This window comes from Capsaspora owczarzaki (assembly GCF_000151315.2).
Source record: "Capsaspora owczarzaki ATCC 30864 unplaced genomic scaffold supercont2.3, whole genome shotgun sequence".
Classification (NCBI taxonomy): domain Eukaryota; class Filasterea; order Ministeriida; family Capsasporidae; genus Capsaspora; species Capsaspora owczarzaki.
In genome coordinates, this window is record NW_011887294.1 from 1,607,024 (window position 1) to 1,621,958 (window position 14,935).

The window sequence follows — 14,935 nt, forward strand, 5'->3', positions numbered from 1 at the left end:
TTTTCCTCTGAGGAACGGAAATGAGTTTCTTGGAGCATGATGATCGTGGCGTCCTTGCCGAGCGTTTCGGCTAAGGACGGTTGGAAGGCCAGGGCCATGCATGGGGGATTCCGGGAACAGGGAAGGCCTCATGGTCTTGGCATTCCAACTACAGATTTTGATTGGAGGAACCGACATCTTGATCCGGAGCGCCGGGAGGCGCGGAGGATTGGTCGGGTGGCAGGCTGGTGACCTGCGAGGAGGACTGCTCAACATGCGTGGTGGACTCCGAGGGGTCAGCCCGGAAGGCTTTGTTGGCGTGACCCGAGGGAGAGCTGTCTGCCGAGCGGAGGCGAACGCGCGTCGATGAGGGAGTGGCGAGGCCCTCAGACTGCGACTGGGACGCTGTGGACGGGTGCATCGCTGTGTGCACCCCCGCCGAAAAGGGAGTGGAGGCGCTCGATGGCGGCGGCCACTGAGGGAAAATGGAGATAGACCCGGCACGGCTGCGAGACACAGTTGGCGTGGAGCTGGCGGACGGAGTCCTAGAGCTCGCAGATGGAGTGCTGGCGCCAGAGGGCCTGGGGTGGGCCACTGCAGCGCCGGTCGAGTTTGCACGAGGGCGCGTAGCTGTCGAGTCGGCTGGTGCGGCAGCTGGGGCCGTGGGCGCAGCCGAAGGGACCGTGCGGGAGGGGCCAGAGGCAGAGGCAGGCGCACCCGAGGGAGCAGACGGGCCAGCAGCCGACGCTGCCGGAGCCGCGGCAGCAGGCGCGGCAGCGGAGGAAGATGATGCGGCCTGACGGGCTGCTACGTTAGAGGCAGCGCCAGGAGCGGTCGCAGAGGAGAGAAGAGCCTGCGCATTGGATTGAGATGGTGCGAGGCTTGAGGTGCTCGTGGCCGACGCTGAGGTCGACGGCTGAGAAGATTGGCTCGCGGAGGCAGCGTGAGCAGTGCGCTGGGGTGTTAGGATCCCGGACTGGACAGGGAAGGGTACTCAGATGTTGGCGCAAGACAGGACAAGGAATTGGGGATTTTGGGGATTTAATAAAGACAAGACAAGAAAGGATCCGAATCGAATCAGGTTGATCAAATTTTGACGACTGACAGACAAACATATTTGTCATCATCAAATCAGAAAATCAGAGCAAGACAAATCAGAGCAAGACAGGAGAAAATCAGGAAGAAAGACAAGGGTGAGAAAACATGCAAGACATCATTCAAAGTGGCAGGTTGCATCCAGAAACCTGACATGGGGGCGCGCGCTGGAACGAGAGCTGCGCTTCCTCTTGAGCTTGCTGGGGTTGTGGCTGCAGAACCTGGGGTTGTGGTGGCCGGAGAGGCCCTCGCCTAGGCACCAGCTACACGCCGGGGCCTGGGTGCACTTTTCTCTGGTGTGCTCGGTGGTCTTGCAGTAGCAGCAGCCATGCAGTTGGTTTTTGCAGGAGAGGAAGACATGGTCCTCTTTGCCGATGGCGATGGAATAGGGAACTCGCTTGGCATACTCCTTCAGCTGCGACTCGTCGCCGAAGGCCACCAGGTGCCCGGAGCCGTCGTTGAACCCGTCTTTGGTAAGGGTGAACTTGAGCTCAGAGAAGTTGATTCCCAAAGCCTTGGAGAACATCTTGCAGAGGTTCTCTGCAGGAGTGGCATATGGGCAGTTGCGGAAATGGACCTGAAAGGTGAAAACAGGTGTGGACGGCCTGATGGTGGCCTTGCCAACCATAATGCCGCTTAAGGCGAGGGTGCTAGCGTGATCCGCTCGAGCCACCGTGAAAAGGAAGTAAGCAGCCCTCTCGATAATGATGGGCTGGGGGTTGAATTGGGAGCGAGCAGCATTGGCAAGCGTGGTCAGATCCAGAGTGGGATGTTCTCTCTTGTAGATTTTGAACACGGTATCCTTGTAGAACTCCGGAAGAGACGTGAAGTCGGGGGAGGTACGGGGGGCCTCCATGGTCAACCGTAGTACGGCGGGCGGCTGCGTTAGCGTAGCTCATTGAGGGCGCCGCCTGCGAGGACGACGCAGCGGTCGAGCTCGCCGCGGTGGGCTGGGAGCTGGGATGCTGTTGTTGAGAGAGGTTTGCACTCGAGCTCGGGGGAGCGAGGGCGGTGGAGGGGGCGGCGGCAGCAGGAGCAGCGGCAGGAGCCAGAAAAGTGGTGATGCGCGCTTGCTGCGGCCCGCGGGGTTGAGCGGTTGCGTCCAGGTCCGCTGGATGCGCGGCGTTGGCGGGACCGCCTGATGTGTCCAATCGGGGAGGCCACGGCGCCGGGCATGGGGAAGAGAGGAGAAGGAAGAGGGGAGAGAGAGAAAAGGGAATGAGAGAAGAAAAAAAGCAAAAGGAGGAAAAAAAAAGAGGACTCGCCAGTCTTCAGGCCGTCCTCCACGTACTTCCTCAGGGCTTCCTCCTTGCTATGGCCAAACTTGCGGTTCGGGTCACACCTGAGCTGCTTGGACGGGTCGATACGGATCACCGCATCAAAACCAGGTCGGCTCACGGGCAGCTTCTTGGGTCCGCTCGGTTCAAAACGATCAGCGAACTCTGCGTACGCCTCGGGCAGAACCACCTCCAGCGCATCGGCCGCCGCGACCAAACGCACAAGCAAACGCCGTTTCTGTCGCCTCCGACGTCGCCGGAACGCCACCACCGACGACGGCAACCTCGCCTTCGACGCTTCCCGCTGGATCGCCACCGGCGCTGGCTTGGTCCCTGTCACCACTGGCTTCGCCTCATCCGCTGCTGCCGCTGGCTTGGCCTCTGTCGCCGCCGCTGGCTCGGCCCCTGTCGCTGCCATTGGCCGAGCCTCGCCCTGCGCCGGCTTGGCTTCTTCCGCTGCCACTGGTCTGGCCTCGTCCTGAGCCTTCGTCTCTTGTGCCACCGCCGGCTTAGCCTCGTCCCGCGCTACTTGCGCCACCGCTGGTTTAGCCTTATGTTAGGTATCTGACCAATTTGCCCATGTCAACTTCGACGAGTTGACATTGTACCTTTTTAGGTCAGTTGGTTTTGGGAGGGCAAACTCAATCCCTAACAGCTGGTGGACCGCCGGGGGTGAGACTGCTGGGGGTGGGACCGACGATGACGAAGCCAGCTTTTGCGGCTCGACGTCCGTTTCAGTTTTGATTTCGCCGCCTTGACCCTGGTGCGCTTCCGTCAGATCCTTCAGATCTTCATCCTGTTGAGGTGTCTCCTCGTCGTCCTTGGAATCTCCTTCCAGATCGGAGTTCTCGAGCTCCAAAGCCGCGAGCTGCGCCTGAAGACGCGCGATCTTCTCTTTTCTCGCCGCCCTCTGTTTCCTCGTGTGTGCCGCGGGGCCTGCGCTTGCCTCAGCGCTAGTCGAAGCGCTGGTTGGAATGGTTACAACAGACATCGGGTGACTGTAGTCAGAGTCTGCAATGTGTAAGACCTTGGTAGGGTTAGCCAGGCAATGTTGTTGTAAAGTGTTTTATTTCACTTTGCAGACTGAACTGCAATTCCAAATGCATGCAAATAAACAATACAAAGACATCAACGCCGAGTCTTCTTAGCAAAGAACGACCCAGTCGGGACCGCAGAGCCTGCGGGTCCGACGCAAACTGATGGTAATTAAACATATCCGACATAAAGAGTTTGCAACATCGCATAGCAAGTGCGAACTTGAACTTGCCAACCTTCGCGCATTTGTCGGACGATGGGATGATTCACTTGCTCGATTGCCAAAAACTCAACGGTCGAATCGTCGGAAGTCGGGTTTGCAGCACGTTCGTATCGAATAGCACCTTGCTCGTCTCGGATAACCAATTCAACAACGCTGTTGGGTTTGGCGTAGGGATGGTGCCCCAGATCACGAAGCACTTGAATCGATTTCACTCGGCTCGAATTTCCATCGATGTTCCGAGGAACTGTGACTCCAAGAATGCTTTTGGGAAGTGCACCGGAACCCATGATGGGTTGCATGCTTTTCTGCACGCCTTGCCAGTACAAGGCTTGGTCCATAATGAACTCGGCTATCTCCGCGGGTAATGCTGGAAGAGATGCCGATTGATCATGCAGCTCTGGTTCGCGGGTCAACAAGCGGAACACGGAGTGGAGGTCTTCAGCCTTTGCGAATCGTGGGAGTAAGGAGAACACACGACTACGAATCCCGTCGCAATAGCTGCGCAAGTGATTAATCATCAGGCCATTGCATGAATCTTGGTTGAAGGATTTCATTTACAGGAACAAGCAACGTACCATTCCAGAGGACGGTTGACTTTGCTTGTCTCATCGAACGCTTGAACAGCAGCATTGCTGGTGCAATTCGTTTGGAGACTGTCGCTTAATGGGTGAGCAAAATGACCACGTAGCAAAGCCTCGCCCAATGTGCGAGACGAGCAACTTACCAGAACTCAGTCACTGTCGTGTTCACCATGAGTGCTTCAGCCATCGCCTTTGCTCCAACATCGCCAACGTGATTCGCACCCAAGCTGTCCATGGCACGACAAAGAACCGTTACTGGTGCCTGGTGCATCAATCTCTCGCCTGCATCAGGTCAAGCACAATGCCTTACTAGACCTTAGTTACCGTCTTGTTCACTTTGAGTGCCTCAGCAATCGCCTTCGCCCCGACGTCGCCAACCAGATTCTGGTGCAAACTGTCCGTTCCCTCCATCGGTGAGCACTCCGAACGCCTTTTGTTGTATCTCCCATTCACTCGGCAATGGCCTCCGTGTTAGGATCCCGGGTTCAAAGTGGCAGGTTGCGTTCAGAAACTTGACACTCCGCTCCCGCATCGTCAATCTGATTCGAGCTTAAACTGCTCATCTCCGTCCAGCAGTGAGTACTCTGAATACATCCACCGGATCGTCCACTCACATGCACCAATCAAAGCAAGATAGATGCCTTACTCGAGCTTCCTCAATGTTTTGTTCAGCTTGAGCGCCGCAGCAATCGCCAGTGCTCCAGCATCGCCAATCTCATTCAGACCCAGGCTATCCCTTCAATGAGCACTCTGAATGCACTCGGCTGAATCACCCACTCATACGCATCAGTGACCACGGGAAATGCCTTACTCGAGCTCGGCCAGGGTCCTGTTCACTTTGAGTGCTTCAGCAATCGCCTCAGCCCCAGCATCGCCAATCGCAGTGCAGTCCAGACTGCTCCATCCCCTCCCCTTCAATGAGCACTCTGAGTGCACTCACATTGCATTAGTCAAAGTGCGATATGCCTTACCCGAGGCGCCTCAGCGCCGTGTTCACTTCAAGTGCCTCGGCAATCGCCTTTGCTCCAGCATGGCCAATCCGATTCGAATTGAGACTGTCCGTTCCCTTCCATCAGTGAGCACTCTGAATGCCCTCAGTGGAGTCACCCACTCCCAAGCATCAGTCAACGTGAGATGACCTACTGAATATAAGTCAGCACTGTGTTCACTTTGAGTGTCTCAGCAATCGCCTGCGCGCCATCAACTCCAATCTGATTTTGGTACAAACTGATCGTCCCTCGTTCAGTGAGCACTCTCAATGCCCTCTGTTGAAGTCACTCACTCATCTGCAATCAATCGAAGGGAGATGTTTTACTTGAGCTCCGACACGGTCCAGTTCACTTTGAGTGTCTCAGCAATTGCCCGCGCTCCAGCATCGCGAATCCGATTCCTCCACAAACTGTCCATCCCCTCCATCAATGAGCACACTGAATATTATCACTAAATTCGTCTACTTGCATGCATCGGGACAAGTGAGATGACTTACGAGAGCCCAGTCACCGTCGTAGTGACTTTGAGTGCCTCAGCAATCGCCCGCGCACCAGCTTCGTCAATCTCACGCTTCCGCAGACTGGTTGGTGTATTTCATTTGGTCAACGCGCTGTCGCACCTTGCTTCCAAGGAATACGGTTGTTTCTTACTCGAGTGTTCCACTCGTATTTCGGACTGCGTCATACAACTCGCGCTCTGTCATTCTTTGACGTCAAAACTTTCAAAACACACGGGCTGTTCCAGTCAGAGGTTGTTGTTTTGCTTATTTTCGATGTCCACTCTACAAACCCATCTCTTAATCGCAGAGCGCGGAGCCCAGGTGGCATCAAACGCACGGGAACTGGCAGAAGCAACGCAAGACCCAAAAGAAAGAAAAGCAAGACTGAACGAAAAACTGCACGGAACTTGACCTGAAATCTCTCTTGAAGTGTACAGAATGGATGTGGATGTGTCCATTACTGAGAGTATAGTGAAGAATGAGGGGAGCACCGATTGGGGCAGAGCCCAGTTCGCAAAAGTACCCAGTCCAATTTGTCATGTTTTGCGCCAACACCAAAGCACTGTACCTGTCCAGTCCGGGATCCTAACTTTGTGCAATTGAGTTGTGGATCATTCGGTGTTGATGACTCATCTCACCCAACAAAAACACAGTTGGGAGATTTTGGTGTGTGCCTTTTTTTTTTCTTTTTTTTTCTTTTTTTTTTTGTGAAAATTCGGAGTTGGGGATTGGATCGATGAGCCTGTCAAGCACGCTCTCGCAATCCTCGCGAAATAGAGCAAAATACCGTGCATACGACTCACAACGGCCGGAAAGCAAGCCTTAATACGAGAAACCGGCTCAACCCAAACCTCCGCCAATCTGATTCACGCATACCTCGACGTTGCAGCGATACCTGCTCCTTCTGAGCCAGCCCTTTTCAAAGTCAACCAGAAATATTATTGCCAACCCCTGGATCTAAAGCTTACGGTTGAATTTTGACCACAGGGCCGCAACATGACCAGATCGAACAGCGCCAAATTTGTGGCTCGATAATGGCCTTTGTTTGATGTCCGTTCGAGATTTCGCCAAGCACGGTTTTAGCTTGTTTGTGTGCTTGTTTCTTTTGTCTTGTCGAGACCCACGCTAAAATGGGTTGTATCGCCGCGGTTCAATTTTTAGGGCGACATGCGGGGCGCAAACATACACCTCATAGAGCGACATTACCTGGCTCTAGAGCCACTGAATTTCGCTTGGCTCAACGTCTCTCACAGGTCCATCTACACCGCGCACTAAGCACATTCTGCTGCGACACTGTCTGGTTCATAAAATTCAAGGGCTCCCAGGCGATGGATGCCACACGTTCATCGCCGTTCGCTTGAACAAGTGACTTGATTCACCTTTGTGACGAACTGGGCTCGTCCCCAATCGGTCTTCCCCTCATTCTTCACAAAATTCATTAGTAACCGATACCTCCGCATTCAGTTCATCCGCTTCAGTAGTGATTCCAGGGCAAGTTACGGGGGTAAGGTCGGAACAGACAGCTTCAATTTCATGATTTTTGCATTGATTCGACTGCTGTCCTGGGTTCAGCTGCGTACTGTACACTCCACCGAACCTCAAGTGGCCGTTTCTTCCTTTTAGCGAGTTGGCCGGTCATTCTTCCTTTCAATGAGTTTCTTTGGGTTTGGACACAGCATCATTCATTGGTAGAGTGTGTGTTTTTTTTTTTTTTTTTTTAATAAAACACCTTCCTTGTCTTGCTCTTATCGTTCTTGGAGGGCAGAGCTCTCATTGAGCAATCACGTCTTGTTAGTGTCCTTTACTATTGTAATTCGCAAACCCCCATACGAGTCAAGCCCAGTGTTCAGTCGTCTCGAGTCAGTTTCTGGTGGAATGGCTGGCGTTCCAAACGCGAAACGCGCTCGAATCGAGCTGGACCGCGCGGATGCCGACGATGGCGCGACCCGAAGCTCGAGCATGTGCGATCAGGCTGGCATCTCATCCGAGGAGGGCGAGCACGCGACCGAGCCAGCGCGGCGCCGTCGCGTCGTCGTTGTCGCCGCACCATTGAGCGGTGCCACTGAGACTGAAGGCGCTTCTCCAAGGGACGCATTCGAACAGCCGCCTGCTCAAGCGGATGGCGCACTACAGCCACTGTTGCCCACAGCGGAGCACACACACGACGGAGAGCGAGATGCCTCAGAGTCGAATGCAGTCGCGCCGGCGGGCGATTCAGACGACCTTGTGCTGGATGTCACTTCGCTCGTCGATCTCCACAATGCACATCGCCTGATGGAGTTTGATTGGCGTCGATCACGCTCGGCATCCACCGTCAGCTGGCGTGATCGGTGTGTGATGGACCGAACCTTTGATGTGCGCGCGCTGGCGCTCTCAGACTCCCAGCGTGCACTGTGGGATGCGCACCCGCACTGTCGACAAGCATTCATACACGAGTGCCATCAAGTGCTTGAGCGGGATGCTCGACTCTCAGCTGCCGACCGTCTGCTCACCGATGCGAGCCCAAGTTCCCCGTACCGTCGTCGCGAAGGCCAGATGAAAACCGTCGACCACTGGGGCCAAAGGAAACTGCTCATATCAGAGATTGAGTTTCTGACCATGCACGCCACCCAAGCAGATGTGCCTGTGGTTGTCATTTATGTTGGCGCCGCGCCGGGAAACCACATTCAGTTCTTGGCTGACGAGCTCTTCCCCACCGTTCGCTTTGTGCTTTATGACCCTCGGCCATTTGAAATTGAGGCATCAGAGATGGTCTCTATCCAGCAAGAGCGATTTACGGACGAGATTGCGCGAAACCTTGCGCCTTCTTGCTCAGACGTGCGTTTGCTGCTGATCAGCGATGTTCGCTCCTACGAGGACGTCAATGGCGTGGCGGTTGTTTCAATGGCCACCCAGCGTGAGACTGTGGCAGCGGATATGTCCGTTCAACGTCAGTGGACTGAAATTTTGCGGCCTGCTGCTGCCATGCTCAAATTTTGCCTGCCGTATTCTGCCGGACACACCGAGTACCTTGACGGCGATCTGCATCTGCCCGTCTGGACAGGACCCACCAGCTCAGAAACTCGGCTCATCGTCGTGCCGTCCCAGTCTGGCAGATTTGCAACGCGTGTTTTCGACCACGAGACGTACTCGAATCGCATGTTTCATTTCAACACCGTGACGCGCACCAGCCTGTTCCCTCACAACGTGCGTGGCGTGGGACTCGATGGATGCTTTGACTGTGCCTCCGAGGTGCACATTCTCGAGCAATACTTGCGCAGCTCTTGCAGCGACGCATACCGCCGCCAATTGAGTCGTCGCGAATTGCGAGCAGACCACAACAGCAGCATTGCGACGTCTGCAGACGTTCCCACTGATCGCCTCGTCGCACGCATGTCGAGCGAAATATCCCGCGCCCTGTCGTTCACCCGAACCTTGGCGCTGCCTTCTCGGCGCTAAAGAGTTTTTTTTTTTTTTTTTTTTTTTGCTGCTTCAGTTGAATCCCGAACCAATGCGCCACCCCAACACACACCCTCCTTGTACTTTTATTCTATTCTTCTGCTACGTACATGATAGCACTCCTGTATCCAATAATACACTCAATGTTCGCAACATCGTCGTGCTGATTGTTCGAGGCAGTGCCAATCGAGTGCAGTCGTGAATTATTTTTTTTTTTTTTTTTGGCTGATCATTCTCTCCGTTTTCCCACCGCCGCTGTCCCCACCCTCAGCCTCCCTCTGCCGCAGCAATAGCCGAGCCGAGCTTCTGCCGACGATATGCCCGTGGCGCCTCCACTCATCACGCTGCGCCGGGCACTGTCGTTGGCACTCGTGCTGGCTGTCGTGCTCCAGAGTGCCGCTGCGACGACGGACGCCGAGATCATTGCTGCTCAAGCACATGAGGACGGTCGCGCGCTCGCCGCTGAGCCGCCGGTCGGCCTGTTCGATGCCACGCACCACACACAAGCACAGTCGCACCAGACGCGACGACAGCTGCGTGAGAGTGGCGACTCATGTCCCGTGAATGCGACCTGGCCCAGATTCAGGTAATCACACAAGCACACAAGGCCTGAGCAGATCCATCCGTCCCCCCCCCCACATTTTGCTCATCAAGTCCATCCCAGCTCAACATGCACTCTCAGAGTTGGCACAAAGACTCACAGTTGGATGATGCGGATTTTTTTTTTTTTTTTTTTTTTGGCTGCTGCTGCGACAACCATTGAAATTTTATTCTCACGGTTTTTGCGTTCGTTCGTGCTGATCCTCGTTTTGCGTTTGCAGAAATGACAATCAAAATTCTGGAGCGAATGGATGCTCGACCTTGCAGCAAGACCCAAACTCTACGTGGGTTTTCGATTTTTCCCAGGACACAATGGTCGGGGCAATCACCGCCTGGATGTCCTCCACGAACGCAAGTGTGCCTGAAACGCCTCTGCTGCTGACGGCAAGTGCTCGCACGCAATCCATCTATGCCATTAACATTACCGATGGGACGCTGTTCTGGTCGCAACAACTGGGCCAGTCGCTGGGCTACATTGCAGGCGTCTCGCCGCCAAGCAACACGAACGACCTGTATGTGACTTGCGACGATTGCCACGGTCTCTACCATGTCAACCTGGAGAACGGTACCTCGAGTTTGTTGTACACGATCGACAACAGACTGGACGTCCTGTGGTCGCCCTTCTTCCTGTCCAGTGACGGCCCCGCGCTTCTCGCCTTGTCCAAATCGCTCACTGTGCTCAAGATTGATATTGCGAGCGGGGATGCGCTTTGGCAGTACTCGGTGAGCAGATTTGGCGATTCGAGCTTTCCAGACAGCTTTGCAGTCTCTCGAAATGAATCCGTTGCGGTCTTTTGCTTCAACACGCCAGGCACGGTTATCAGGCTCGATATGGGCTCGACCCGTACTGTGCTCTGGAGTCGAGTGATTGCAGAGAAAGACGAGTACTTGCGCAGCAGCGCGCCAGGTCCTGCCCTTCTCAGTGTCGGAACTCCAGTCATTGTCGAAGGCATTCCGGGCGTGGAGGACATGGTCTTGGTCACTGGGCTCAACCACACATTTTTTGCAATCTCACTGTCCACCGGCGACGTTCTTTGGCGATTTTCGGCAAACGGCGACTTTGTCACAATGACACCTACTGTGTTTGCCAACGGCATCTTCTCCGTGGCGTACATTGCTGCACGGCCTCATCAACTTTTCGCCATTCGCTTGCTTGACGGCACGCAGGAATGGATGAGCGATCTCGGACAAGATTGCTACGCCCCGTCGCTTGCAGCTGGCGATGGCGTGCTCATCCTACCGTGCCAGAACGGCTGGATTCAAGCCAGAAGCGTCGCCGATGGCAGTTTCTTGTGGCTGTTTGATGCCAGGAAGGCAGGCATTTTGGGCGATGCGCAGGCCTCTGTAATTATTGCTCCAAACTCCACCCTGTTTGCCGTGTTTCCTAACACTGCGATAGCACTCATCCAGAGTGCACCGCCGCCGACGCCCTCGCCGACATCCAATATCGGACACATTGCAGTGCAAGCCATTGTGGGCGGAGTAGCCATGGTGGTGCTCGGATTGCTCCTCGTTGGCGTCCTTGTGTATGACTACCGACGCAAGAATGCCGTGTCACGGCAGTACTACATTGGTATCAATACCAGCGACCCTGAGTTGCAATGATGGATTGTAGACAGCTTTTTTTTCTTTTTTCTCTCTCTTTTTTTTTGGTTCCATCTCTTGTTTGGTCATTTTTTGATACGTTTGATGTTGTTTGGTGATATCATGTATGTTGTGTTTGTGTGTATATATCGATATATAGATTCTTGAACAGGTAGTCCATTGCCAATGCTATGTACACCGAAAGTGGGCGCAATCAACCTTGCTAACAAAATAACAAAAAAAAAATAACAGAGGCAAACCCTTCCTCACTCGGCATAGGCTGGTGGCGCTTCGGAAGCCGCAGCTTCTTGATTGAGCAGCATGGCGCCGACATCACGAATGGCCGCGGCATTGTAGGCCTTCAATGCTGCAATCTCGGCGGCAACTTCTTGCGCCGTTGGGCGCGTGTTCGGGTCTTGAGCCCAGCAGCGCAACATGACATTGTACCTGTCGTAAGCAATTTGAGAGAGAGAGAGAGAGAGAGAGAGAGAGAGAGAGAGAGAGAGAGAGTGAGTGAGTGAGTGAGTGAGTGTGTGAGCTCAATTGCAGTTTTCTCCAAGCACAGCTCAGGGCTGGTTGCTGTAACAAAACTCTTCGCAACGTACATTTCTTCAGGGCAACGGTCGGGGCGCTTGAGCCGTTCGCCAGATTCGTACGTATCGAGCAGCTTGGTAACTTCAACATCCTCCCAGGGAATGGCGCCATTGGAAAACACCTCCCAAAAAGCGGTACCGGCCGAAAACACATCGCTGGCACACGTAAACCGCCGGTACGACAGGCTTTCGGGCGCCATCGTGCGGATGGGCAGACGACCACGAGACTGCACAGTGTAGTAGTCGGTGTCCTCTACAAGACAGAGCAGTCAGGTACGACGGCGATGGTGAGTGCTCAGACATCCAAGCAATACCACCAAGCAGAAAGAAAGAAAAAAAAAAAGAAAAAACAAAAAAACGAAAAAACAAACTAAGGGAACCAAGCACAACTCACCAGCCATCAGCTTCGATAGACCAAAATCAACAATCTTGATCGTGCAGTTTGGTCCCACAAGACAGTTGCGCGTAGCAAGATCGCGGTGGACGAACTTTACCGACGCAAAGTACTCGAGTGCCTGGGCGATCTGTTGGCACATGAATAGCTTTTCCGCCGTCTTGATGGCAAAGTTGCGAGACAGACACTTGTGCAAGAGCACGTCAAGAGAACCAAACGGCATGTACTCGAGCACGATCATGTACGGTGTCAACGCCCCTGGCACGACGGTCTTGGCGCTGGCAGGATCGGTGGGACTTGTGCTGCCGTTGCCTTGATCAACACAGAGGCCAATCATTCCGACGATGGTGGGGTGGCGCAGTTTTTGCAGCAACTCGGCCTCATCAATGAAATCAGCGCGCGACTTGGCGTTCGCGTCCTCCCGCAAAATTTTGCAGGCAACAATCATAGGAGCAGCACTGGCCGCGGCGCGGTAGGTGGCGCGGTAAACTTGGCTGAACTGGCCCTCGCCGAGAAGATCAAGCAGCTGCAGATTATTGCGGGCAATCATAGGGGAAGTGAACAGGACAGGAGCGGCGGTAGTCGCAATAGAGTTTCGTGATGGTACTGGAACGGCGGAAATGCGAGATGGCCCTGCACCAGACATTGGAGGCGGAGCAGCGGAGCTACGTGATGCAGGGGCACTTGGAGGCGAGACCGCGCGATTCGGTGCCATGTCAAAGTCGAGCATTTTCCCAAAGAGCGATGCCATGGCCGCGGGATCCCCCGTCTGGTCGTAGATTTGCTCGTCTGGGTGCTCGCTCGCCGTGGTTTCGTCCTGGGTCGTAGCATAGACGGTGTCCTGTGTAGAGTGATAGACGGAATCTTGTGCAGAGGCATACGAGCTGGGCTGTGCTGCTGCTGCTGCTGCGTATGTTCGGGCATCTTGAGCGGAATCGTAGGTGTTGGGCGAGGCGCCTCGATGGCGCCCGACCGTTCCGTATGAGCTCGGCACGCGACCAACTTGGTCATAAACATCCTCAGTGGGCACATTGATCGTAATGGAAGTCGAGGCACGGTTATTGGAAGTCGAGGCACGGTTATTGGCAGCACTCGGTCGTCGCGGCACAATCACATCGTCAGGCTCCACATAGTTTTCGACATCGGGGCGCGTCCTCGGCTTTGCTCGCATGCTGCTGGAGCCCGCAGGACCCAATATAACAGCGTGGTGCAAGGGATTTGCATGCGAGACGACTTGACTCGAGGGGCGAGACGCGGGCTTTGCCGCCAAACGACTGTTACAAACCAGAGGCCAGATGGATTTTTCCGTGAGTCTCACGACTGACTTTGCAACCTGCGCTTCAACACACCACATCACTTTTGGTCACTCGTGCAACACGTACTCGACTGATTTCGTGGTGGCCAACTTGCCATTCGCACGCCTTCGCCGGCGGACGAGCAGCAGCACAACAATAAGGACGACCAAGACACCGACCACCGCTCCAATAATGATCGGGGTTGGATCCGCGTCACCTCCTTGGTTGGTCGAGGTTACAGCGCCCGTGTACGAGCTCTCCAAAGCGATGACGGACGATGATGGTGCGAAGCCATCGGAGTGAGTTGTGTGCACCGAATCGCCCGAAGACAGCACGAGATCGGACGAAGACTCCGCGCTGATCGCTGCAGTAGCAGATGACAGCTCCGAGAGGGATGACAGAGATGTGATGGAAGATTCAGGTGTTGCAGAGGACTCGGGTGTTGCCGATGAAATGGGTGTTGCCGAAAAAATGGGTGTTGCCGACGAAACGGGCGTTGCCGAAGAAACAGGCGTTGCCGAAGAAACAGGCGTTGCCGACGACCGTGTGCTCGAGACGGTGGTGGAAACAGGCGTCACAGAGACCGGCGTAGTTGAGCGGTATGGTGGGATTTCACATTTGGTCCCAGAGTATCCGTCAGTGCACACGCAAGTTGCGTCGCCCGAGTAGCCGTCGTTGCATAATCCGTGGCCATTGCAGATGTTCCCCGAGACGGCTGGGCATGCTATGCCATAAAAATCACAAAACAAGCAAAGTCAGAATGACGCGTCAGAGCGAAAGCACAATCAAAATGGACGTACCGATGCAAGAAGAGGTGCCAAAGCCGGCGCAGCAACGATTGTTGCAGGTGACTGTGCCTACTAGACAAATTACCAGTGCTGAGCAGCACGTAGCTGTTGTTTGCGTTGCGCAGCTCTGCGGAAAAAATGCAAGTTTCGGTCGTCAGCACTCTTCGCTTCGCCATAGCCGTTATACATCCAATTTACACTCAGGGTCTTACATCGCACGATTGGTAGGGGCTAAAGCAGGTGTCAGCGCCCTCAACTGTCTGCGGCTGTGTTGTGAACGCGACCGTGGCCAGCAAAACGACCAGCATTGTTGCCAGAGAAGCGCGCATGCTTGTAGAGTCTTGTTAAACGGAGTCTGTTGTGTGAATGAAAAGACTTGGGTTTTGTAACGGGGGGGGGGGGTCACTCTTCGGTGTAGCGTTTCAAAATGGTTTAGTGCAAAACCGAGAGGAGACAAAAAAAAAAAAAAAAACCGCAAGGCGTTTGAAATCTGCAGATGTCGGAACAAAAACAAACCAAGTTAGCTGGTGAAACATGGCAACATACAAAGCAGCAAGTGCGGCA

At 54.4% G+C, this 14,935-nt stretch overlaps 3 protein-coding genes across 3 annotated transcripts; 2 read left to right on the forward strand and 1 right to left on the reverse strand.

Moving 5' to 3' along the window:
- Positions 1–7,532: 7,532 nt before the first annotated feature.
- On the forward strand, positions 7,533–9,117 carry CAOG_02492 (hypothetical protein; the record flags this gene model as incomplete). The annotated part of the gene is made up of 1 exon (XM_004349192.2): positions 7,533–9,117. Exon 1 carries the CDS (start codon positions 7,555–7,557, stop codon positions 9,115–9,117), a length of 1,563 nt encoding a protein of 520 aa, XP_004349242.1. The 5' UTR covers positions 7,533–7,554.
- Positions 9,118–9,320: 203 nt separating this feature from the next.
- CAOG_02493 (hypothetical protein) lies at positions 9,321–11,469 on the forward strand. Its single transcript, XM_004349193.2, has 2 exons — positions 9,321–9,703; positions 9,939–11,469. The coding sequence occupies exons 1-2, from the start codon at positions 9,435–9,437 to the stop codon at positions 11,320–11,322; spliced, it is 1,653 nt and encodes a 550-aa protein (XP_004349243.1). The 5' UTR covers positions 9,321–9,434; the 3' UTR covers positions 11,323–11,469.
- CAOG_02494 (neurotrophin receptor B xTrkB-beta) lies at positions 11,431–14,843 on the reverse strand. The gene is made up of 6 exons (XM_004349194.2): positions 14,584–14,843; positions 14,384–14,498; positions 13,671–14,307; positions 12,289–13,562; positions 11,907–12,147; positions 11,431–11,748 (listed from the first exon to the last, which is right to left on the reverse strand). Exons 1-6 carry the CDS (start codon positions 14,698–14,700, stop codon positions 11,568–11,570), a joined length of 2,565 nt encoding a protein of 854 aa, XP_004349244.1. The 5' UTR covers positions 14,701–14,843; the 3' UTR covers positions 11,431–11,567.
- Positions 14,844–14,935: the final 92 nt, after the last annotated feature.

Excerpts from the sequence above, each read along its gene's own strand:
- CAOG_02493 (XM_004349193.2), top strand. The coding sequence starts at position 9,435 with ATGCCCGTGGCGCCTCCACTCATCACGCTGCGCCGGGCACTGTCGTTG. Across the intron at positions 9,704-9,938 it reads GCGACCTGGCCCAGATTCAG|AAATGACAATCAAAATTCTG; the intron begins GTAATCACACAA and ends TTGCGTTTGCAG.
- CAOG_02494 (XM_004349194.2), bottom strand. The coding sequence starts at position 14,700 with ATGCGCGCTTCTCTGGCAACAATGCTGGTCGTTTTGCTGGCCACGGTC. Across the intron at positions 13,563-13,670 it reads GCCACCACGAAATCAGTCGA|TCGTTTGGCGGCAAAGCCCG; the intron begins GTACGTGTTGCA and ends GGTTTGTAACAG. Across the intron at positions 11,749-11,906 it reads GACCGTTGCCCTGAAGAAAT|GTACAATGTCATGTTGCGCT; the intron begins GTACGTTGCGAA and ends TGCTTACGACAG.